Source organism: Protomyctophum parallelum, assembly GCF_964188405.1.
Source record: "Protomyctophum parallelum genome assembly, chromosome: 2".
Taxonomy (NCBI): domain Eukaryota; kingdom Metazoa; phylum Chordata; class Actinopteri; order Myctophiformes; family Myctophidae; genus Protomyctophum; species Protomyctophum parallelum.
The window spans coordinates 47414281-47439404 of NC_139699.1; the positions used below are offsets into that span (position 1 = coordinate 47414281).

Consider the following 25124-nt stretch of genomic DNA (forward strand, 5'->3'; position numbering starts at 1 on the left):
AATTTATTCCGTTTTCTAATCTGGGCCAAGACATTTATTTAAAAATAATTACAGGAACCCTTGTACTGAATATTTCTACTTTTTTCTACTCTACTAGTTCAACACAGAACTATATAAAATATGCAGTGGTGTGCACAGATAGACACTAGGGGGTTCTAGAGCACCACCTGCCCTTGCTCTGGACAGCAATGTGCCCTTTTTTCTTTTACACTGTACAGTATGTGGACCATGGTGACATTGATCAATTCTTGATAAAAAAAACACAAGGTGCCCTTTTTTCACTTGAGCACCTGCCCCTCTAAATGTCTGTGCACGGCACGCCACTGAGTGCTACATTACACCGTGAGTGAAAAGAGCTGAAAACCACAATATTCCGTGCTCAGCCCAGAGAAACCAATGTGTAATAAAAGAAAACCTATTTCATTCAGTTCAGATACAGTACATAGGCTATACAAAGTGCAACATACACACATACCCTTTATATCATTACATTATACATTTATTAGTTAATATGCACAACATTTTGCAATGCTGGTTCCACTGTACAGTATGTGGACCATGGTGACATTGATCAATTCTTGATAAACACTTGAGCAGTGACCTGCCCCTCTAAATGTCTGTGCACGCCACTGAAAATATGATGTAATTGGATCAAACTTTTACAGCCACCCCTAATGAGGGGAGTTAATACAGTCATGAATGAGGCTGTTTCTAACTCCCCTAATGCACTAAATGCAGGGGCTATAGTTGTTGAGTACTTAACAAACTTGAGTACTTCTACTCCCTTAAATAAATACAAAAACAATAAGTGACCAAAGTCACTAATACAACGGTTAACGGTGTACTCCTTTTGTTTTTAGGCTGCTGATGTCTCGAGTAACCAGACAAGTCTGACGTCACTTTCAGTAGAGGGCGCCAGTCCACATAGGTTCATGTATTTTGTGTTGTAGGTTCATGTATTTTTTTATTTGCATTGACATCCCCATAGGGGGATTTTAGGTCGCTTCATAAGAACTGTTTTTGAAAAATAAACTCAATGGGATAGTTCCAATCATAGATATTAATTGTCTATGTAAAAAACAGTTTGGAAATACACTCGCCCTCCTTGTGCAAAATTGGACCAGGAAGTGGGAATCATGCTGTTTAAACAACTGGCCAGTAAAACACTGTAGTCCAGGCAAAGTAGCATTTCCAGACAGACTAATTAAAATAGAATTTTTTTCACCATAGATCATCTCTATGAGGTGTCTAGAATAACATACTAAAAGTCCTAAGAAATCCTAGATGCGGAAATATGTTTAATTCTCATCAATTCAAGATGTGTGCTAATACCTCTTTTGTCCTATCACAATGAAACTTTCCACAATGAATCTTAACATGACAACTAAACTTTTTTGTATTACAAGTTTCTCTGAAACTGAATTTGAATATGCAAATTAGCTTAATATATATTGAATATGCCCACATTTGCATATCACGAAAATTACTTTTCCCCAAAATGTATAATATTTACATTGTTGTTTGTTAATGATATCAAACACACTGATCAGACTTTCATGAACCATTTCATCGAAATATTGTGACTTCATAGAATAACATCAAAAACACCATTCATATGTATGACAAATTTATGTATGACAAATGCATAAATCCGTCAAATCTTCCTCCAACCATCCTACTGCTAATGGTTGATGGCAATGCTGCTTTTGGACTGCCCTCTAACCTGAAACCTGCCGGGCTTGGTTGTACCTACCGGGGGCATAACCCCCACCGGTATAGTCCTCAGGGTCACAGAGGCCAGGTGACCTACCTCTGGGAGGACATCCCCTGGCTGCAGCAGTGTCTCAGTCCATCCCAGTCTTCTTGTTCCTGTACTCTGCAGACGCGCCTGAAGCTGTTGCAGGCCATCTCCCACCTCCAGGTAGACTCCATCACACATCTCCCACCTCCAGGTAGACTCCATCACACATCTCCCACCTCCAGGTAGACTCCATCACACAGCTCTCCCACCTCCAGGTAGACTCCATCACACAGCTCTGTCACCTCCAGGTAGACTCCATCACACAGCTCTGTCACCTCCAGGTAGACTCCATCACACAGCTCTGTCACCTCCAGGTAGACTCCATCACACAGCTCTGTCACCTCCAGGTAGACTCCATCATACAGCTCTCCCACCTCCAGGTAGACTCCATCACACAGCTCTCCCACCTCCAGGTAGACTCCATCACACAGCTCTCCCACCTCCAGGTAGACTCCATCACACAGCTCTGTCACCTCCAGGTAGACTCCATCACACAGCTCTCCCACCTCCAGGTAGACTCCATCACACAGCTCTGTCACCTCCAGGTAGACTCCATCACACAGCTCTGTCACCTCCAGGTAGACTCCATCACACAGCTCTCCCACCTCCAGGTAGACTCCATCACACAGCTATCCCACCTCCAGGTAGACTCCATCACACAGCTCTGTCACCTCCAGGTAGACTCCATCACACAGCTCTGTCACCTCCAGGTAGACTCCATCACACAGCTCTCCCACCTCCAGGTAGACTCCATCACACAGCTCTGTCACCTCCAGGTAGACTCCATCACACAGCTCTGTCACCTCCAGGTAGACTCCATCACACAGCTCTCCCACCTCCAGGTAGACTCCATCACACAGCTCTGTCACCTCCAGGTAGACTCCATCACACAGCTCTGTCACCTCCAGGTATAGACTCCATCACACAGCTCTGTCACCTCCAGGTAGACTCCATCACACAGCTCTGTCACCTCCAGGTAGACTCCATCACACAGCTCTGTCACCTCCAGGTAGACTCCATCACACAGCTCTCCCACCTCCAGGTAGACTCCATCACACAGCTCTGTCACCTCCAGGTAGACTCCATCACACAGCTCTGTCACCTCCAAGTAGACTCCATCACACAGCTCTGTCTCCTCCAGGTAGACTCTATCACACAGCTCTCCCACCTCCAGGTAGACTCCATCACACAGCTCTGTCACCTCCAGGTAGACTCCATCACACAGCTCTGTCTCCTCCAGGTAGACTCCATCACACAGCTCTCCCACCTCCAGGTAGACGCCATCACACATCAGCTCTGTCACCTCCAGGTAGACTCCATCACACAGCTCTGTCTCCTCCAGGTAGACTCCATCACACAGCTCTCCCACCTCCAGGTAGACTCCATCACACATCTCCCACCTCCAGGTAGACTCCATCACACAGCTCTGTCTCCTCCAGGTAGACTCCATCACACAGCTCTGTCACCTCAAGGTAGACTCCATCACACAGCTCTGTCACCTCCAGGTAGACTCCATCACACAGCTCTCCCACCTCCAGGTAGACTCCATCACACAGCTCTGTCACCTCCAGGTAGACTCCATCACACAGCTCTGTCTCCTCCAGGTAGACTCCATCACACAGCTCTCCCACCTCCAGGTAGACTCCATCACACAGCTCTCCCACCTCCAGGTAGACTCCATCACACAGCTCTGTCACCTCCAGGTAGACTCCATCACACAGCTCTGTCACCTCCAGGTAGACTCCATCACACAGCTCTGTCTCCTCCAGGTAGACTCCATCACACAGCTCTGTCGCTACAATTATGTTGTGTGTTTCCTACTCCTTAAAGGTTTCACATGTGACATTAATTCATTTATTTTTAATGTCACAATCCCTTTAATGTGTTGCAAATTCATCCATCCATTCATCTTCATCCGCTCATCCGAAGTCGGGTTGCAGAGAGTTCCAGACTTCTCTTTCCTGGGCCACGTTACCAGGGGAACCTCCCCTGTTGTTGCTACCTTGTCGTGGTGGGGAGGCTTGTGTGCCTCTGTGACCCTGAGGACTATACCGGTGGGGGTTATGCCCCCGGTAGGTCCAACCAAGCCAGGCAGGTTTCAGGTTAGAGGCCAGTCCAAAAGCAGCATTGCCATCAACCATTAGCAGTAGGATGGTTGGAGGAAGATTTGACGGATTTATGCATTTGTCATACATATGAATGGTGTTATTCTATGAAGTCACAATATTTCGATGAAATGGTTCATGAAAGTCTGATCAGTGTGTTTGATATCATTAACAAACAACAATGTAAATATTATACATTTTGGGGAAAAGGAATTTTCGTGATATGCAAATGTGGGCATATTCAATATATATTAAGCTAATTTGCATATTCAAATAAATTTTCAGAGAAACTTGTAATACAAAAAAGTTTAGTTTTCATGTTAAGATTCATTGTGGAAAGTTTCATTGTGATAGGACAAAAGAAAAGAAAAAGCCCATTAGGGTGTTTAGTTTTCTCGAGGTATTAGCACACATCTTGAATTTATGAGAATTAAACATATTTCCGCATCTAGGATTTCTTAGGACTTTTAGTATGTTATTCTAGACACCTCATAGAAATTATATCTGTTGAAAAAAAACCTATTTTAATTAGTCAGATTTTTGGGTCTAAAATGGGCTAGATTGCCTGGACTACTGCCTTCGTATACGATTGAACCAATCAGCGGCGTTCAGCGCCGAGTCATAGCTCAGTTTAAAATTTGTTGTTGCTTCACTTGCTCGTCTTGCTGAAAACATTCCAGAGAGAAGCGTTGAGTTGACTTGACTGACGGAAGAAATAAGTTTTATTATTTTTATAGTTGTTTTACTGCTTGTGTTTTGGTAAGTCTTGCGATTTGGGTGATTACTGATTAGTTACTCCGCTTCAGGGTTATTTGGTAGAAATGCTGCACAGTGCTAACTAACGTTAGCTTAGCTTAAAGCTACGATTTTAATGTCTCTTTGCTTCAGCTAATGTTATGTCTGCTGGTAGCAACGCTGTTGTTAACCATGTTCGCTACTTTGTATTTATTTACTCGTCTCTGTATATTGTATATCGGCTATCTATGTAATGTTATATCAAACTAATAAGTTTGATACCATAATGATTACAGTAATTCGGATAGTGTCGTCGATCATGTCATGTCTGTTTACAGGGCCTATTTCTTCATGTATTAATTTAACAGATTTCACCTCAAACATGACTGACGAAAGTGAGTGGGCAAAATTACCAGTGGAGCAGAAATGTGAACACAAGGTATAAACACTAGCCCTGAAACATGAAGTACGAGCGTCATGTGACACTTGCCCCCGCAAAACGTTTTAATGTATTTAACAGTTAATTTAGTATTTCCCTCCCTATCTGAAATCATCGTATATACAGATTTATTAGATTGTATAGTATCTCTACTCTACTCTACTCTGTACAAGCCATCATCATGCTATTATGCCCGTGGTTATACAGAGTGAACTTGACAATGTTATATTAATATGATGCCTTTTTATATTATCACCAACATGAATTAAACATTTAAGTCCATAAATAAGTTATGCACTTAAATGTTTTTTCATCTCAACTCTTCACGAATGTTTAAGCATGTTCGGATCATGTATACTTTACTTTAAAAAATATTATAAACTGAGTTATTTTAAAACATTTAGAAAAAAAAGAAGCCAATTTAACAGAGTTGCACACTCTTCCTATGTGCCCACCTACCTGTAGCTTTCACACTTTCACACGCAAATTATCTACATTTCTCTATTATTAATTTTTAATTTTTGAATTTTATCAGCATGTTAAAACAGCGTTGTCATGAACCTTGTCTTTTTTCCCCCCAAGGTGTGGAAGGCCAGGCTACAAGGCTATGAGGATGCTCTGAAGCTATTTCAGAGGATTCACGATGATAAAAGCCCAGAATGGGGGAAGTTCCTTGGACTCATCAAAAACTTTGTGAAAGAGTCCAATGCAGTTGCCCAGCTGAGGAGCCTCGAAGCTGCCCTGGCTTTTATAGAAAAAGCCCATGTTGCTACCAGGTAGGTAGATGAATGTTCCATTAGGTTCCCTGCAGATAGCTGGCTACAATAATGTTACATTTCATTCATTAGAAGTCGGGTAAATAAGACTACTGTTTGTTACACTGTTGTATGTTGTGTATATAATAATACATAAATGTATATAGCGCTTTTCAAGGTACTCAAAGTCGCTTTACAGAACAGAACAAAATATTTTATTTATGGTTATATTTTTCGTGTAGGCCAATTGTGTATTTTATCAATTTCATTTAGCCTACAATGTTTGAAATGGATCTTTTCATTTATGTTGCGATTGCATGTGTAAAATTAAATTAAATGCATGGTAATTACAGGCTTCCTACACAAGTGTATATGTTTTTTGTCATTTCCAGGTTTAAGTATGCAAATAAGAAATTAGTATAGAAATCAGTTTACAGACTTGACTTTTAATAACTACCAATTCCGCACATCCCCCACCAAATTTGTTTACAGACAATGCAGCAATATCTCTGAATTGCATATATACATGTCATCTTATTTAAATTGTTATTTCATAAAGCGATTCATGGAGAACAATTATATATATATATAGACCGACCGTTTCAGTTGGTTTACTTATAATTTGTTAAGCTGCTGACGTATGTTTAACATTTTACTTTATAAACTGCCAATGGAGCAGAGTTATTGTTCTTTGGTGATGCACATCACATGGTGTTACTGCAGGGGTTGAAGGTGTATATGGTTTAAGTTTACTTGACGACAAACTATAACATTGATTGCCTGAAGTTGGTGTTAATTTCCACATGCTGTCCTTATTTTGACATTGTAGGCAAAAAAAAATCAATATCTAATAGCAGATCAGCAAGCTCAGTGTGAGCTTGTAGATTGGCTATTTTCACCACTTGACACCATTGCACAGCTAAGGCGGTGGTTAATTGACTTCTATGAGCGACAGTACATGGCTTCTTGAAATTATTTGGCAACGTATTGGCATAATATATAGACCGCATGAAAGCATTTATTATTTTAACCCATTTAGACCGATTCTACAAATGCCTTCTAAATCCTGACGGTTTTCTGAAAACCCATGTATCTATGTCAGTCGTTCTCAAACATTTTAATGTCAAGGACCCCCAATTTTTTTTGTAATTGGCTGCCGACCCCCATCTGAAAATATGTTGTTCCAGGGACCCCCAGAAGCAAAGATTTGAGTTAAAAACGTTGGCTCTGAAATAATATATATTCAAAGATTTGCACTACATTTTCACGATAAAAATAAATAAATAGCAGACTTACAAGCTGATTGCGCGGCCGAGCTATCGGCTTGTAGATCTATTTTTCAACAGCTAAAGCATAACATAATGCTTAGAACACAAAGGTGTTCCCGCCCCAAAATGGGTTAAAATGCGTAGGAACCCTGCAATTAATAAGTATGATTTAATCCCTCTGTCTTTATCTTTTGTGCCATCTGCAGGACAGTGGGTGAGGTAGTGAGTGCCGTCGTCAATAAGGTTTTTAACCAGCCCAAGGCGAGGGCCAAGGACTTGGGCTCTGACATCTGCCTCATGTACATAGAGATAGAAAAGGCTGATGTTGTCCAGGAAGAGCTCATCAAGGGCCTCGACAATAAGAACCCAAAGATTGTTCTGGCCTGTGTGGAAGTCATACGAAGAGCTCTGAGGTACTACAGGCACATGGAATGGCTTTTCTGCTAACAGGACTTTGTGTTTTTTTTGTGCCGAGTTGATCGCTGTTTACTAGAGTGAAATGTAATTATTTACAGTAGAACATCTCTCATTTAATGCTTTGATAAATGTAATTTATTTAAAACCCAGGAAATTGTAGCTTCATATAGCAATTTTCCAGCTAACATGGGCTGGCACAAAGTACTTTTTAAAGGTGACTTTAAAAATATTTTTGTCAGCATTATTCCCATATAGCTGAATTATGTATCCTTTTGCTTTTTTTCCCCCAGTGAGTTTGGACTCAAGAATTTTTCTGTGAAGCCAATTGTTAAACTGTTGCCGAAGCTCTTCGAGTGCAGAGAGAAGGCAGTGAGGGATGAAGCAAAGTTGTTGGCTGTAGAAATCTACAGATGGATCAGAGATGCTCTCCGGCCCTCGCTTCAGAGCATAAATGCTGTACAGGTGAACCAAGCTCACTGTAATGTCAAGGATGCGCACAGCCACATTGGAATATTGCTCAATGCGGCCACCTTTCTGTATCTACTCACTGTAGTGCTTCTTAGGGTGTTCCTTTGGTCCATGCATTGGAGCACATTGTATATGTGTCAGTGTTGTTTTTGGCAGCAAATTTCTATTTTAGTTTTAGTCATTGTCTCTTGAATAGTTTTGTCTAGTTTTAGTCAACTAAATGTCATACGATTTTAGTCGACTAAATCTACAGTTGATTTAGTCTACTAAAATGTGTTTTGACAGGCCTTGATGTCGTTGTAATGACATATTTTACACTTTGGTTGCATGCTGAAAATAGCAGATATACAATCTCACAACGCGTCGCGCTGCGATGCATTGTGAGATTGTATATCTGCTATTTTCAGCAAAACTGGATCTATTGTCCACTAGTCCGTTCCTAACATTTTAGTCTAGTTTTTATTTGTTGACGAAGTTGTCAGTATATTTAGTCTTAGTTTTAGTCATCATAGATTACTTTTTATTTGGTTTTAGTCAGTGAAAAATGGTAGTCGACAAACATTTTTCGTCTTAGTTTTAGTCGACGAAAACAACACTGATACGTGTGTGTGTGTATTCTCAGTTGAAGGAGCTGGAGGAGGAATGGGCTAAAGTACCTCAAGGAGCCCCCAGACAGAACCGCTTCCTTCGATCCCAACAGGAGCTGAGAGAACGGCAACAACAAGTGGAAGCTGCAGGGGACGAGGATGACAGTATGTAGTCGTACACACAGACCCCCTCACTTCACCCTTCTTTCTGGCAGCTTGGATCGTGGTATACATACAGTCAGCTGAGATAAAAAATGGCATGTTCTCCCTGTCTTAGGTGAAACCGAGGACTTGCCCCAGCAAGTTGATTCCTACGAGTTCCTTGAGCCAGTGGAGATCCTCTCAAAACTGCCAAAGGATTTCTATGAGAAGATTGTAAGCTCTATCCATTTACAGTTTGGGAAATCAAAATTATTACTTCAGCTCTAGCAAATGTTAAATTACTCTGTCTTTGCAGGAGGCCAAGAAATGGCAGGAGAGAAAAGAGGCGCTGGAAGCCTTGGAGCCACTAGCTAAAAACCCCAAGCTAGAACAGGGTGACTACGGGGATTTGGTACGGGCACTGAAAAAGGTACGGACATCATTTAGCCACTTGACACGGTTTTAAATGACCCATGGACAGGTGGATGTGTACTGGACAACAATGTATTTATTTTCTCTTCTGGTTGTAGGTCATTGGAAAAGACTCCAATGTTTTATTGGTAGCTCTGGCAGCCAAATGCCTAGCTGCTTTGGCATCTGGTCTGAGAAAGAAGTTTGGCATCTATGCAGGCCAGGTAAGAGAGCTGCTGAATTCACGATTGAGACACACCATGTGATGCATAGCCTGCCATGCAATTTGAAATCTGTAATGTCTTAGAATGGTTGGTTCCCAAGGGCTTGTTGCTTAATGTTTTAAACATTTTCCAATAACATCCTCAGTGTCAAATAAAAGCTTATATAAGGCTTCATGCTTATGGCCATGGAAGTGTCAGACAATAGTCACAATTTTGTCTCCTCAAGGCTGCATTATTGCAACTCACTTTTCACTTGTCTAAACAAAACCACCATGGACCGCCTCCCAACTAATTCAGAATGCCAGCAGCCGCATTACTAACCAGGTCCAGCAGATGGTGCTACATCACTCCAGTCCTGGCCTCCTTACACTGGCTTCCTATCCTATAAATGTCATGGTCCAGTTTAAAGTTGTAGTGCTCACTTTTAGAGCTCTGCACGGTCAGGCCCCAGGTTACCTGACTGACCTGGCTCCCTCGGTATGTGCCCAGAAAGGCCCTTAGGTCTGCTGAACATGGTCTGTTAGACCCACCCTCTACTAAATTAAAATCACACCCGTGGTGCAACTCCCCTCTCTCTGATTGATTTTATTTTTTCGATGTGTGTATTATTGTTTAGTTTGAGTCGAAATTGTACAGTATTCTTTCTGTTTTTATCCCCTGTTTTGCTCTTTCTCACTGTATGTAAAGCACTTGAGAGAGATCTTTGTGACGGGTGCTAGATACATAAAATGTACTTACAATACACAATATAGCCACACATTTGGACTGGGAAGCCTGTGTCAATCCTAACTACTTGCAATCTATATCTAGGTGGTGCCAACCATTTTGGAGAAGTTCAAGGAAAAGAAGGCTCTGGTGGTCCAAGCCCTCCAAGAAGCTATTGATGCTGTTTTCCTCAGTGTGAGTTGGTTTATTCCTTTAAGGGAGCTAATCTCCCATATCAAGAATAAAACAGCCTGCACACCAATTTCAGCTCCCAGTTATATCTTTACGCAGCCCATCCTCATGAGACAATACATTTATATACGTAGTCCACCTGTTTATCCCAGACTTTTACAGACATTGTAAATGTACACAAATGCCTCAGGCTGACAAAGCCATCATACTGCTACCTAAGGGGCGCCTCTTGTCTACTCTGAATGCAAGTAAAAAAGCGGGGACAAAAATACCGTATGATTAAAATCAGAACAGTTTATTATGGACTTTTTTTTTTAATTCTTGATCTGTGACTTTGTTTGTTCCGGCACCCAGGCTACTAAGGTACTTGGGTGTGCGTGGCTTTTGGCTGTTTTTCAGCCGCCTCCTTCTAGCTAATCTCCCATAGCGGCATGTATAATGTTCAATGACAGGACTGGATGATATTTGAATTCATGGCTCTGTATGCTATTGCTAGTTGTCTCAGAGTGTTAACATTGCTAATTTCGTTTCAAATGTCTAATGGTTTTGGTGTTTACTATTTAATAGAATGGGCATCTGCTTTAAGAAAATAAATAATCCAAATTCCCACTTAGTTGGCTTGCTAAGAGCCTATGTTTAACCCATTTTGGGTGGGAACCCATGTTGGTGTTTTAAACATGTTATAATTTCGCTATTGAAAAATAGCAGATCTACAAGCTCAGCGCGCCACACGCTATGAGCTTGTAGATCTGCTATTTTTGAAAAATCGTGAACATATTTATTTCAGAAAACTGGAGGATTTAGAAGACATTTTTTAAATGTCGGTCAGGCCAAAATGGGTTAAACTAATCTTACTCTAGTCTTACAGTGAAGTAATGGGGTTCATTCATTCCATGTACCACCCATACACCCCTTGTGTGTACTCTTATCATTAATTGTTATTGGCCTCAAGCAACTGACAATAAAACACTGTTCAAACTGATTGTATAGAGCACCGAAGTCTGACGTCACTTTCAGTAGAGGGCGCCAATACACAGGTTCATGTATTGTTTTATTTGCATCGTAATCCCCATAGGGCGATTTTAGGTCGCTTCATATAAGAACAGTTTGAAAAATAAACTGACCACCCCGGCCTTTCTGTCGGTGTGGCTGTGCGTGGTTAATGATGTCCATTCATATTTGATACAGCCAGTTTCTGGAGAGAATTTAATTAATGTGGCTGCAAAAGCCTTGAAACTACATATGAAGGCAATGTCGCTGCTAATATACTTCATGCCCATCTGTCAACACATTGCCTTCCTGAGATTCCTTGTTGACGGAAGCTCAGCTGGTGGTGACTCGACTCGTACTAACCACGAAACAATAAATATCAATAAAATAAAAATAAACGTAATTAACATTCAGTTTCTGTTGTGCGACGGGCAGATGCAGCAACCCTGCCTACCTGGTAAATCAGATGCCCATTCTATTAAATATTAAACACCAAAACCATTAGACATTTGAAACGAAATTAGCAATGTTAACACTCTGAGACAACTAGCAATAGCATACAGAGCCATGAATTCAAATATCATCCAGTCCTGTCATTCAACATTATACATGCCGCTATGGGAGATTAGCTAGAAGGAGGCGGCTGAAAAACAGCCAAAAGCCACGCACACCCAAGTACCTTAGTAGCCTGGGTGCCGGAACAAACAAAGTCACAGATCAAGAATTAAAAAAAAAAGTCCATAATAAACTGTTCTGATTTTAATCATACGGTATTTTTGTCCCCGCTTTTTTACTTGCATTCAGAGTAGACAAGAGGCGCCCCTTAGGTAGCAGTATGATGGCTTTGTCAGGCTTTGACTCGTTTATAACGCTTATTTTGTTACTCTTTGGGTATATTTGTACATTTCCACCTTCAGTCGATGCTTCATATCCATAGGAGTGAAAAGGCCGGGGTGATCGGTTTATTTTTCAAACACAGTTCTTATATGAGGCGATCTAAAATCCCCCGATGGAGATTACAATGCAAATAAAAAGTACATGAACCTGGACTGACGCCCTCTACTGACAGTGACGTCAGGTGCTCTATTTTTTACTATAATAACATGCTTGAGGTTGGAACAACTTGAATGTGTCCACTCACTCAGAAGTTGAAAAGGTCTGTGCAGCCAGTGTGAAGTTCTTGCTATGTTTATAAAAGTTCATTTTTTATGTATTTTTTTCCTCAGACAACTCTACAAAATGTGACTGAAGATGTTCTTGCCGTGATGGACAATAAAAACCCTTCAGTGAAGCAACAGGCGTCCTTGTTTCTGGCCAGAAGTATTCGTGTCACCAGCCCTGCTATTGTGCCAAAGCCACTGGTCAAATCATTCTGTGCTGCTGCCCTCAAGGTTCAATACACAACATTTCTGAAAACCACAACCTAATTCTTGACTTGTCATGAAATCCAATTATCTTGTTTTGTGACTCGCATGAATAGCTTGTAGCATATTAAGGTTGGTTTTCCCTTCTGACAGCAAGTCAACGATTCAGCTCCTGAGGTGCGTGATGCTGCCTTCGACGTTCTGGCAACCATGATGAAGGTAGCTGGAGAGAAGGCCGTCAACCCCTTCTTGGCCGACCTTGATAAAACCAAGCTCGATAAGGTGAGCTACTGGGGGTGGAGAGAAGCGGTGTAATTGGAAAGCCATTATTAAAGGTGCTCAAACAATGAACTATACTGAACAATAAACTATACTGAATAGTTTGAGATGCTGGGAAAGTTATCCCTATGGTTTTGTGTGCCTTGTTGTCAAAACATGTGTCCCGTGAATTGAGGGTCATCTGCTCTGTATGAATATTTAATTGTAGTTGCCCATTGCCTTGAACCTGACCAAAAAGTTCCACAATGGTTGAACGGTTGAATTTTAAGTAGATGGAAAACGTTGGATGCCGTCTATAATCATGGCAAAATATGCATTGATGGCAATGTTACATTTTGGGATTTGTTTATTTTTGACACTTGTATGACAACGGCGTTGGTATTGTTAATTTATTTGTATGACCTACAGCACCTGGCTACAAATCTTTATTTGGTAACATTATCCTACATAAAGGCAAGCCGAACATAAAACTGCTAATTTATAGCATAAACCTCTAGGGTCGTATGGTAAACATCTAGTGTTGTATGTTTAAAGAGTTACAGTTTGATTTCAAAATGGAAAATGTGTTGGAACCGGCTGACAACCAACAGTTTTATTTTCACATGCCATAATTGTTAACATGCATCTTTAATGGCCAGTCTCCTAATTCCATATCGTTGTTTGTTTCTTCAGATTAAGGAGATTGCTGACAAGGTAGAGGTTATTGGAGGAAAGAAGAAAGCAGCACCGACACAGAGTTCTGCCTCCACCTTACAACCAGCCCCTGAGGCCCCCGCACATCCCAAAAAGACCCCTCTACCCAAAGTAAGGACACGGCATCTGTCCAGCACTCTACCTTTAGAAAATATATAATATGCTGCACATTGTCACACGTGTGTGTGTGTCTATATGTAATTTTTTTTTTAGACCACTAATGTGGCTATCAAGAAAACCAAGGCAAAAGCAGCAGCTGGAGCACGATCCCTGGCAGGAAAAAACAAAGATGTGGCAGAGGCTAAAGAAGTGCTGGAAACGGAACTCTCTGTGAGTAATCATATACTGTAAATGACCATGCAGCAAGTTCTCTTGGTTATGTTTTAAGTGTTGACACTAAGGTCTCAGAGGCACTTTCCCATCAGGGCAGGCAAGAACAGTCGGAAGTAATTGTCTACTCTACTTGGCCATGGGTCTTGCCCGAAGACTTTGTAAGCGGCTTGCTGCATTCTTGTACTTTTAACATATCTGTTAGGGACTAGGGAACAGTGGAGGGAGAGAGAGATCCACGGAGCGACCTGGCCATGTTTAGACAGATCTCTCATGTTGTGTTACAGTGAACTAAAGACTGTTGCGTCCTCACTCAAACGCGCACATGCCTGGTTGGGGAAACCAGAGGAGAACTCCACCTGCCCGAAAGTTTTATTTACCTGTCACGGGCAGTCGGCAACCTTGACATTTGCGATGGTTCTTCTGTTCTCAGATGGAGGTGTGCGAAGAGAAAGCTGCTGCTGTCCTTCCATCCTCCTGTGTGCAGCAGTTAGACAGCAGCAACTGGAAGGAGAGACTGGCTGGCATGGAGGAGTTCCTTCAGGTCAGTACTAGTTTAGAATCTGAAATCCTAAAACTCGACTAGAGCTATAATTTTATAGAAACATTTTTGCTGTTCTTCAGTAGTATATACTATATGCAAAAGACTAGCTTTAACCGTGGCTGTGTTTTGTGTAGACCGTGGAGAAGATTGATGGCAGTGAGATGCCCTGTCAGGCTCTGGTCCGCATGCTGTCCAGGAAACCAGGCTGGAAGGAGACCAACTTTCAGGTACCTCCCCTTTACTGTGTTTATGTACTTATATCCCTTATGTTGCTATGAGTAAATTAAGTTTGACAGACACAATCATTTGTAGATAAGCGCTCACATTGAAGGAAGGACAGAGGCACTGTCTTAATTATTTTTTCAAGAAGACTATTTGTCTTTTTTCCCCCAGGTGATGCAGTTAAAACTGCAGGTGGTAGCTGTGGTGGCCCAGAGGGGTAACTTCTCTACGACATCAGCCTCTGCAGTGCTGGAAGGTCTGGTGGACAAGGTGGGAGACATCAAGTGTGGCGGAAAGGCCAAGGAAGCCCTGACTGCTATTGGGGAGGCCTGTACTCTGCCTTGGACAGCTGAGCAGGTGACAAGTATCTTATTTAGTTTTTAGTTTTGTTTTACTTTGCAAGCAATAGTACAAAGAACACCAGTGCCAAAATTAAATTACGGTATTTTGTAAATTATTAAACTACTACCAAAATACTGTATGTTTTATTTTGTTGAGTAAAGTTCACTGACATGTTAGATTATAGACTTTTGTTTATTATGGTAGCCAATATTTGTGGAGGCCTTTCGGTGTGTTTAACATTTCTATTATTGCCACTTTAAAGGAGAATTCCATGCTAGAATGCTTTCTTATCTTTCTTACCTTTCTTTGTAGTTGTTACGTCTCGACTCCCCACCAAAGAGGACCAGGTGTTTTTTTGTGCAAAAACTCCTTATTGGCTATTTTCCCTACCATAAACCCTCAATGAATTGCATTGCATTGAATGGGAATTGAATGGGGCTATGGGGTGTTATGCTAATTTGCTTATTTCCATCGAAATAAGTAGTAAAGTGTGCCGCTTGGGATATTATTTACATTATGAAGAGAGGATATATACAAATACATTTTAATTTTGAGTGATGGAAATAAGCGAATTAGCACAACACCCCATAGCCCCAATCAATTCCCATTCAATGCAATTAATTGGCTTATGGTAGGGGAAATAGCCAATAAGGAGCTTTTGCACAAAATAACACCTGGACCTCTTTGGTGGGGACGTAACAACTACAAAGAAAGGTAGCCTTTTAGTATGGAATTCTCCTTTAAACTTGTGTGCGATATTATATACTTTTCCATTACTTTTCTATGATGAGCATCTGTTTGCAACTAACCTATTGTTCCTCATTGTGTGCTGCTTATTTCGATTGTTTTGAAATTAATAGCCTTTTGCTTATTATACAATATTTTTTTGTCTGTCTTAGGTTGTTTCAATAGCCTTCACCCAGAAGAACCCAAAGATCCAAGCTGAGACACTGAGCTGGCTGTCTAATGCCATAAAAGATTTTGGTTTTTCAGGGTAAGCGCGACTCTGTGACAGTTGGTTTTGGATTTACATTGGATTAATGCCTTTCTGTTTTTTTTCAATTGCGTTTCAATCACCTTTCTCCTTGCAGAATGAATGTGAAAGCTTTCATCAGCCATGTGAAGACTGCTTTGAAAGCCACCAATCCTGTGAGTGTTTCATCATATTTAATTTGACATTACAGTACATTGTGTTTGTGCCTTCACCTTTTCCGATTACAGATGATCTAATAAGAGCACATACTCTTGCTAGAGTAAAGTGTAGCTACTTTGAGAATCAAGTTTGGCAATTAAATATGAAGCAGAAATATTGCTTGCCATTTTAAATCTTTGTTTTTCTTCTTTTTTTTCCTCCTTTGCAGGCCATTCGCACAGCAGCCATCAGTCTCCTGGGCGTCATGTACCTCTACATTGGATCTCCGCTGCGGATGTTCTTTGAGGATGAGAAGGCTGCATTAGTAACCCAGATTGATGCAGAGTTCCAAAAGGTGGCGTGTTTAAGCCTGACGTCGAAATTAAAAAAAAATCTTCTAAATCCTCCAGTTTTCTGAAATAAACATTTTCACGATTTTTCAAAAATAGCAGACCTACAAGCTCGTAGCGCGCCACTCGGTGGCGCGCTATGAGCTTGTAGATCTGCTATTTTTCAATAGCTAAATTATAATGGGTTAACCACTTGCAGGGATGTGCGCAGTGACTATTTTCTATAAGGTCTAACCTAGTCTGAAGATCTATAAAGTCAAACATAGTCTGAAACAAGAGTGCTGCATATCTCTGCTGTCGGGCATATTATTTATTTCCAGGAAATGTAAACTATATTTTATAAACCAAGCAACACTGCCTCGTCAAAGTTGGTGTTATATATTGTCAATTACTTGCAGGAGAGGGGGTGGAGTTGGCTGGTTTAGTCGACAGTTTGAGGGTCCAATTAAGTTAGCTGGTTTTGTCGACGCCGCACTTTTATGCTTTTCATTGCTTTTCAACAATGGGGTTCTTTTTCAGTGGGCAGTTCATAATGGGTTGCAATTATGTGTCTGCACCGTGAATCTCACTGGTGTTCTGTGCTGTTCCGTAGATGCAAGGCCAGGCTCCTCCTGCACCTACCAGGGGCTCTGCTAAGGGGCGTGAGGGCCAGGTGGAAGGAGAGACCAGGGGCTCTGCTAAGGGGCGTGAGGGCCAGGTGGAAGGAGAGGAGGCTGAGCAGCAAGATGAGGAAAAGGATGACGTCGCGGATATGCTTCCGCGCACTGACATCAGGTTAGCCGCTGAACTAATGAAAGATTGCCAGTCCAGTGTGAAAAGTAGGATTGATGTAGCCAAAGATAATAGAGCGCCGAAGTCCTGACGTCACTCGCTCATCCCCTGGCTCTGCCTGGTTCACGGAAGTAATTTCTCTATGGAGAATAACATGGGCTCATCTTAAAATCGTTTCATATACGCATTGTGGTCCAAAAGTAAACTAGCTGTCTCTGCGTTATTGTCAGGGAGGTGTCTCTATCGTTTACGACCGTCAGTCACTCATATATGATACAGTCTGTTTCTAGCAAAGATGTAACTAATTCAGCATCAGTAACGATAGAGTTTTCTCTCAGTCAGTTGATTCGTCATATCCATAATGAGTGTAACGGCCGGGATGACATGTTTATTTTTCAAACCCAGTTCTTATATGAGGCGATCTAAAATCCCCCTATGGGGATTACAATGCAAATAAAAAGTACATGAACCCGTGGATTTGCGCCTTCTACCGATATTGACGTCAGACTTCGGACGTCAGACGTCAGACTTATACAAGCGGTTAATCCAGCTGTCATGGGACTGCATGTACATTCTCATGGAATCTGATTTCCACTATCACTGGGCTGTGTGTACTTTCACTAGCTATGGTTAGCATAGCGCTTGCATTTGTCATGTAATGGCCACAGGACCTGTGGAAATGTTTGGTTAAAGATTTGTGCCGCATTTTCACGATTAAAAAAAATTGCAGACCTACAAGCTCATAGCGCTCCACTCGGTGGCGCGCTATGAGCTTGTAGATCTGCTATTTTTCAATAGCTAAAACACAAAGGGGTTCCCACCCAGAATGGGTTAATCTAAACAATTGTTAGTTTTAATTAAACAATATTGGTTCAATTTAAAATTTTGGTATATCAAATACTTGTTCAAATCAATTATTTGTTAAAAATAAATACTGATGGTGATAATGGTATGTTCAGTAGTTCACTAATACCAATAACATACAGTAAAGATACATTATGGCATACAAATAACGTCACAAAAGCATGGATTAAAGAAATTACATAAGCCGTGCCATAGTATGCACTGTACTGAAGTAAAACAATGGGTGGTAAATCTTTCTGATCATTGTATATCTCTTTCAGTGACAAGATAACTGGGGAGATGGTAGAAAATATTGGGGACAAAAACTGGAAGGTCCGCAAGGAAGGACTGGACCAGGTAGCTGCGGTCATATCGGAAGCTAAACTCATCAAGCCCACAGTGGGAGAACTGCCTAATGCACTTAAAGGACGCCTCAACGACTCCAACAAGATCCTGGTGCGTAGTAGGGTTTGTCTCCCACACACCCAGCCTTAATGTTGGCCTACCGAATGAGTGCAACCGACACAATGGGAATGTTGATTTTGACGCTGGTATTTTGTCTCATTCAGGTCCAGCAGACCCTGTCCATCCTTCAGCAGATGGCCGTTGCCATGGGTCCTGGCATCCAGCAGCATATCAAGCCTCTTGGAATACCTGTAATCACTGTCCTTGGTGACGGCAAGGTACAGGAAGATTAATGTATTGCTCTATACTGTGCCAAAGTAAAAAAAATATCTAAGCATAAAAAAGGGAAAGTGCCAGGAGGAGGCAAGAAGCCCTGGGGGCTTATACCTCTACCTATATTCAAATACAATAAAGACATTTATAACAAGATATAAATTCCAGTAGAAATGATTGCAGTATACAGTGATGTAAATAGGTTTTCAATGTAATGAGTCGCGGGGCGCAGGGAAGGTCTTTTAGATGATTCCCAGGGACATTTTATGAGTCCCACGTTAGGAGTCATATTTTGCCATTTCTACAAATTGCAGCATTTAACTCCCATTTCATTGTATGTGTATATATATATATATATATATATATATATATACTGTATACATATACACACACCATGATTCAAAGTACTTTATTCTCTTCTGGAGTAGGTACATGGTGTGGAGATTGATTCTGACAATTTGGTAACAGACTTGGTACAGGAAGATAGATTTTAACAATTGTATAACTGACTCTTAAAAGGTTTACTTTGTAGGATCTGGCTGAAGAAGTTTAGGAATTCACAACAAAATGCAGCATGCTTTGTTCAATTCTGCGTGTTTCTGAGCTCTTGTCAGATTTGTTTAGAAACGGACAGCAGATCTACTTTTAGATCGGCTATTTGTGCAAGTGTGAAATCTGTCATTACGACGGTATCAAGGCCCGCCATTTTATTTGACTAAATCAACTGTACATTTAGTCGACTAAAATCGCATGACATTTAGTCGACTAAAACTAGACTTAACGCCAAGACATTACAGAATCCAGATGACTAAAATATGACTAAAACTAAATGTTGCTGCCAAAAACAACACTGCGGCTTTGTGTATTCCTCCAGAACATGGTCCGTGCTGCAGCCCTGGCTACCCTGAAGGCCTGGGTGGAGCAGACTGGCATGAAGAAATGGCTGGAGGGTGAGGAGCTGTCTGAGGAGTTGAGGAAGGAGAACCCCTTCCTTAGACAGGAGGTGATTATGTCTTCTGGGTCTACATCAGGGGCGCAGTGAAGCCAGTCGGAAATCCTGACTTCCTGAAAGTTCATATAATGGCCTGTTGTGGCGCTGTCATTGGGCCCAAAAAACCCATAGCTCCATAGAGGTCCATGTATTTGGGCCCAACTTCACCTAGACCAGAGGTTCTCAACCACTGGTACTGGTACCACTGGTGGTACTTGAGCCCTCCTCTGGTGGTACACAGAGGAATTGCCCCAAAAAATTAAACAAAGACAAAAGTGCAATGAAATATTTATATTACTACAGGTAGTTATTCTGAACAAGCAATTGGTTGAAATAGGCTATCCAGCCGTGCTGAAATGAGCATGACAGCACACCTAGCCGTTAATAGAAGATTTGAGAACGGATTAATCACATTAGAAATATCATCAGTTGTGCCGATTAGTGATTAGACAGTTTTGTCAGAGCAGCAGCATTATTGGCATAGGAATAGAACAAAAAGGACAGGTAATACGCTCTTGTATTTTAACATCAGTTATTATGGTGGTACTTGGAGAGACAAATCTTTGGTGGTACTTCAGTATAAAAAGGTTGGGAACCAATGACCTAGACTGTATTACCTTAATAAACATGGTCATGAATACTTTCTGCTTCCAGTCACTAGTTTAAAGTCTAATTTCTCATGTCATAATATTCTTTTTGGAAAATTATGGTCCCATTTATTAAAAACATGACCATAAAGTTGAGTATGTTCTGAGGGGTGTGGCTACCGTTGCAGTCTATGATCGGGACCACGATCGGGGAAGTCCCGCCTTGTTGTCTGGGCCAGCCAATGGCCAGCTGGGCCCAAACGGATCTAGAAAGATGGCGATTTACTGACAGGCTTCATCTTACGTCCATATCAGACCCGGAGAACGCTTTGTTCATATTTTTTTTACAGTCTATGGTCTATATCTGTCCATGGTTTAACTATGTCAGTGGTTCTCAAACATGTTCATGTCAAGGCCCAAAATTTGGCCATCGAGCCCCATCTGGAAATATGTTGTTCCAGTGATGTCCCAGAAGCAAAGATTTGAGTTAAAGGTTCACTCTGAAAGAATATATATTCAAAGATTTGCTCCACATTTTCAAGATTAAAAAAAAAATAGCAGACCTACAAGCTTATAGCGCTACGAGCTTGTAGAGTTTTCAATAGCTTAAGTGTAACATGATGCTTAAAACACCAAAAGGAGTTCCAGCCCAGAATGGTTTGAATTTCAAAATGAACAACGTATGGGAATGATCAAGAGGATTCAACTAGGGGCAATGATTTAAAGTTTTGGGACTCAAAGGTCAAGGTGACAATCCAGCCGTGGTGCAAGAGATGTTGCAGGCAGGGTTTGTGTATGTCGAAATGGGACAAGCGGTTCATAAATCAGATAATATATTATATAGGATGATATCAATATAAGGGAGTCACGGACCATGACGGGTTTGTACGTTGAAATGGGCCAAGCAGTTCATAAATGGGATGAGAGATGATATCGATATAGGGACCATGACTAAATTGTTAACTTCATTCTCTAAATATGTATATAAGAATTCATTGGTTATTGTCTTATTCCGTTTCCCCCTCTATCAGCTGCTCGGCTGGCTTGCAGAGAACCTGGCCGCCCTTGGCTCTGTCCCTGCAGATGCACTGCTTTGTGTGGGCCCGTTGTACGCATGCCTGGAAGACCGCAATGCTGATGTGAGGAAGAAGGCCCAGGATGCCCTGCCTGTTTTCATGACCCACCTGGGCTTTGACAAGATGAAAAAGGCTGCCGGGAAACTCAAGGTAGACCACATTGTAAAAGATGTGTTTTTTTTTGTGTGTGTGGGGGGGGGGGGGGGGGGGGGGGGAGGATATACTACTAGTGCACATGTATCTTCCAGGAATTACGCAAACATGATTAGATTACTTAGTGTGAATTAAACTGAACAACTGAACAATGTTATGCCATTTAGGCCTGACGTCGGGGGGGGGGGGGGGGAAGTATTCTTCTGACACTTTTCTGAAATACCTGTTTCTGTATCGGTGGTGCTCAATATTTCATGTCAAGGACCCCAAAAATGATATGTAATTGGCCACCGACCCCCATCTGATAAAAACGTCCGCTCGGAAAGAATATATATTCAAAGATTTGTGCCACATTTTTCAAAAATAGCAGACCTACAAGCTCATAGCGCGGCACAGAGTGCCGTGCTATGAGCTTGTAGATCTGCTATTTTCCAATAGCTAAAGTATAACATAATGCTTAGACACCAAAAGGGGTTCCAGCCCAAAATGTGTTAATTTCCTGCTAAACCGAAGTGTGGTCAGAGGGGAAAGCTTGCATCTGGGTTTCTTGCAATGTATTACATTTTGCTCAACTGTTTGGCTGCTTTATACTTACTGGTGTAGTTAAATTGTCCTTCCGTCTATAGCCTGCATCGAAGGACCAGGTTTTAGTGCTGCTGGAAAAAGCCAGATCAAACATGCCAGCCAAACCCACTGCAAGTGATCCCACTTCTAAACCTGCTGCCAGTGGTCCCACTGCCAAACTGGAAACCAAAGATCCTGCCAAGAGTTCCCCAGGTTGGTTCGTGTATCCTCTCCCAGCAAGGGGCAAATGTGTGTCTGGGACCTAACCAACCATTTGTGGCATGATGGTGTGTGCAATTCAAGCCAGTAGGGAAGGATTTCTAAGATGACCCGGCCAGACAATTTGCTCAAATTTTGACAAATCGTTGTATACATTTTCAAAGGATTTGTAACCCATGCTTGTCATATTACAAGATGCATGCCAGTCAATTTATAGCTATAGTCATCATTATATCCATCCTAGAAAACTGTAGCTCAGTCTCCTTTTGAACATCATTATGTATTCTCTCCATTAAAGCAGCAACTGCCCAGTTGGATTCAGAAACCGCTGATAAATGTCCTCCCAAGAATACTAAACCAACAGAAGAGGCAAAAAAAGGAAAAGTGAGTCATTATACAGTTTTGGTTATTTTCAGTGGTTTTGCATGCTTTTTGTAACCCTCTTGGACAAGGTATTCAACAAACTCATTATATTTTGACTTTCCATGTTAAATTGTTGAGCTGAAATGGATGAGTAGTGTCTTTCTGGAAACCACAAAACGTGCTGGTAATTGTACCTTGTTTCTTTGGTCACACACTGCCGAGTGACTCTGTAGCTTGTTGTCTCTTGATGAATTCCTAATGCCTACCCTTTTGTTATGCCACTAGTGGAAATTGTCTACTTGGTCAAGGATTGATCAGAAACAGTCAAATATCTTGAAGACTGACTTCCCAATTTGCTTTCCTCATTTCCTCCCCTCCAGAGTGGAGTGGTGCTGAAAAAGCCTTCAGGGAAGGGAAAAGATGAAGAGGACAAATCTGGTCCAATCTTCACCCTGATACCCAACAAAAAAGAGCTTCGTGTCAAAGAGGAAAAGAGCTTAAAGGTGTTTTACCAATATTTGCATCTAATACTGTTTCCGTTTTAAACATCAAGCCAACTTTCAAGACTATATTGCAGCTAATGATAGCTTTAATATAAAGTTGATACTTTGAATGATGCATTGTAATGTAGAACAATGATGCTGCATAAAATGAAGCTACAGCCAATCTGAATATAATATTCTCCATGGTATAAGCAAACGGTTAATCCTGTAAACGACTCAATCTGGGTGTATTTTACTTATCAAAACACATTTAGTACAATTGCCACAACAACCAGCCAGTAATATTTTATCATGTTGCTTACCGTGTTTTTATAAATGTCTTTTTATTTATTTTTAGATTTTGAAGTGGAACTTCGGCTCTCCCCAAGACGAGTACGTGGAGCAGTTGAAGGCTCAGATGGTGCCGTGCGTTGCCAAATGGCTGCAAGAAGAACTCTTCCACCATGACTTTCACCACCACATCAAAGCAATAGCTGCCATGATTGAGGTTAGAGCTTGTTATGGGCATTCAGAGTCACACTTCATAATGGAGGAGTGGGAGAGTGAGAGTGATGAGTTGCACTAATGGATGGGGCGTCGGGTTGCAAGTGGCACCAGCGCTCCATTCCGACAACCATCCTGGGGACACACCCATGTGCACAGGGGCCATCTGACTCACTCTGAAGTAGTTACAAAATATAGATTCTATATTTTAATCTGTATAATGATGCATACTCCTCCTTTGAATATACTTGAATGAATCTCCATGCACCTTTTTATGCAGTGAGTTTTCCCCTCTTTTTTTTGTTGTTGTCCTACTGCCTCCTACCTGCTCCAGCGCCTGGAAGCTGAAAATGATGCCATGGTGTCCTGCCTGGACCTGATCCTCAAGTGGTTCACTCTACGCTTCTTTGACACCAACACCAGTGTGCTGATGAAGGCTCTGGAGTTCCTCAAGCTCCTCTTCCTCTCTCTCAGCGAGCAGAAATACCACCTCACTGATCTGGAGGCCAGTTCCTTCATTCCTTACCTCATCCTCAAGGTTTGTGTTTGCACCAATCACGCTTAACCCATTTCGACCTGATGCCAGATTCTCAAGCTATATATATTTCTGGGGCTCCTCGACGTGAAATAATTGGCCGCCGACCCCCATCTGAAAATATGTTGTTCCAGGGACCTCCCCAGAAGCAAAGATTTGAGTTAAATATTCAATGACTTGCGCCACATTTTCACAATCTTTCAAAAATGGCAGACCTACAAGCTCGTAGCATGGCACTCAGTGCCACGCTACGAGCTTGTAGATCTGCTATTTTTCAACAGTTCCACTCATAATGGAGGAGTGGGGTGAGAGTGATGAGTTGCACTAATGGATGGGGCGTCAGGTTGCAAGTGGCACCCGCGCTCCATTCCGACACCACCCTGGGGACACACCCATGTGCACAGGGGCCATCTGACTCACTCGGAAGTAGTTACAAAATATAGATTCCGTTAAAGTCATTAAAGTCCATAGACTTGGCTGCCATATGAGAATCTTGAAAAGCACCCCTAAAAAGTAATGGTGTGGAATTGTCTGGTGGGTTGTGATGATGACAGTGAAGAGTTGCACTATTTAGCCAAGTTGCCTGTCCAGAATTTATTTTGTTACTCAGTATCAGGCATACAGAATCACCCCCATCGCACACAGCAGAAAGACTTAAATATTCTGAATCAGTGCCTCTGATCTATATTTCTCTGTACATCTTTTCTTCTTCGGAAGATGGGCGAGTCCAAGGATGTGGTGAGGAAGGATGTGCGTGCCATCATGGGCATGCTTTGCAAGGTTTACCCTTCCAGCAAAATCTTTCCGTATGTCATGGATGGAACGAAGTCTAAGAACTCTAAGCAGAGAGCTGGTGAGTAGATC

At 41.6% G+C, this 25124-nt stretch overlaps 1 protein-coding gene across 3 annotated transcripts in view; it reads left to right on the plus strand.

The window, feature by feature from the left end:
• Positions 1-4620: 4620 nt before the first annotated feature.
• Positions 4621-25124, plus strand: part of LOC310855168 (cytoskeleton-associated protein 5-like) — a 28663-nt gene continuing 8159 nt past the window's right edge. The window contains exons 1-32 of one of the 3 annotated variants that reach the window (XM_083760071.1): positions 4621-4665; positions 5010-5080; positions 5663-5856; positions 7310-7516; positions 7811-7982; positions 8611-8740; positions 8853-8950; positions 9033-9146; positions 9247-9351; positions 10162-10251; positions 12465-12629; positions 12756-12884; positions 13554-13685; positions 13788-13904; positions 14338-14448; positions 14583-14675; positions 14842-15027; positions 15912-16006; positions 16104-16161; positions 16374-16499; positions 17087-17146; positions 17192-17268; positions 18390-18564; positions 18678-18791; positions 19661-19789; positions 21396-21590; positions 22220-22370; positions 22675-22760; positions 23120-23242; positions 23580-23729; positions 24060-24263; positions 24978-25113. In XM_083760071.1, coding sequence (XP_083616197.1) covers positions 5024-5080; positions 5663-5856; positions 7310-7516; positions 7811-7982; positions 8611-8740; positions 8853-8950; positions 9033-9146; positions 9247-9351; positions 10162-10251; positions 12465-12629; positions 12756-12884; positions 13554-13685; positions 13788-13904; positions 14338-14448; positions 14583-14675; positions 14842-15027; positions 15912-16006; positions 16104-16161; positions 16374-16499; positions 17087-17146; positions 17192-17268; positions 18390-18564; positions 18678-18791; positions 19661-19789; positions 21396-21590; positions 22220-22370; positions 22675-22760; positions 23120-23242; positions 23580-23729; positions 24060-24263; positions 24978-25113 — 3979 coding nt within the window. In that variant the 5' untranslated portion in view covers positions 4621-4665; positions 5010-5023. Of the gene's footprint in view, positions 4666-5009; positions 5081-5662; positions 5857-7309; positions 7517-7810; positions 7983-8610; positions 8741-8852; positions 8951-9032; positions 9147-9246; positions 9352-10161; positions 10252-12464; positions 12630-12755; positions 12885-13553; positions 13686-13787; positions 13905-14337; positions 14449-14582; positions 14676-14841; positions 15028-15911; positions 16007-16103; positions 16162-16373; positions 16500-17086; positions 17269-18389; positions 18565-18677; positions 18792-19660; positions 19790-21395; positions 21591-22219; positions 22371-22674; positions 22761-23119; positions 23243-23579; positions 23730-24059; positions 24264-24977; positions 25114-25124 lie in introns of all 3 variants that reach the window. The other 2 variants (XM_083760069.1, XM_083760070.1) reach the window with 2 other exon arrangements.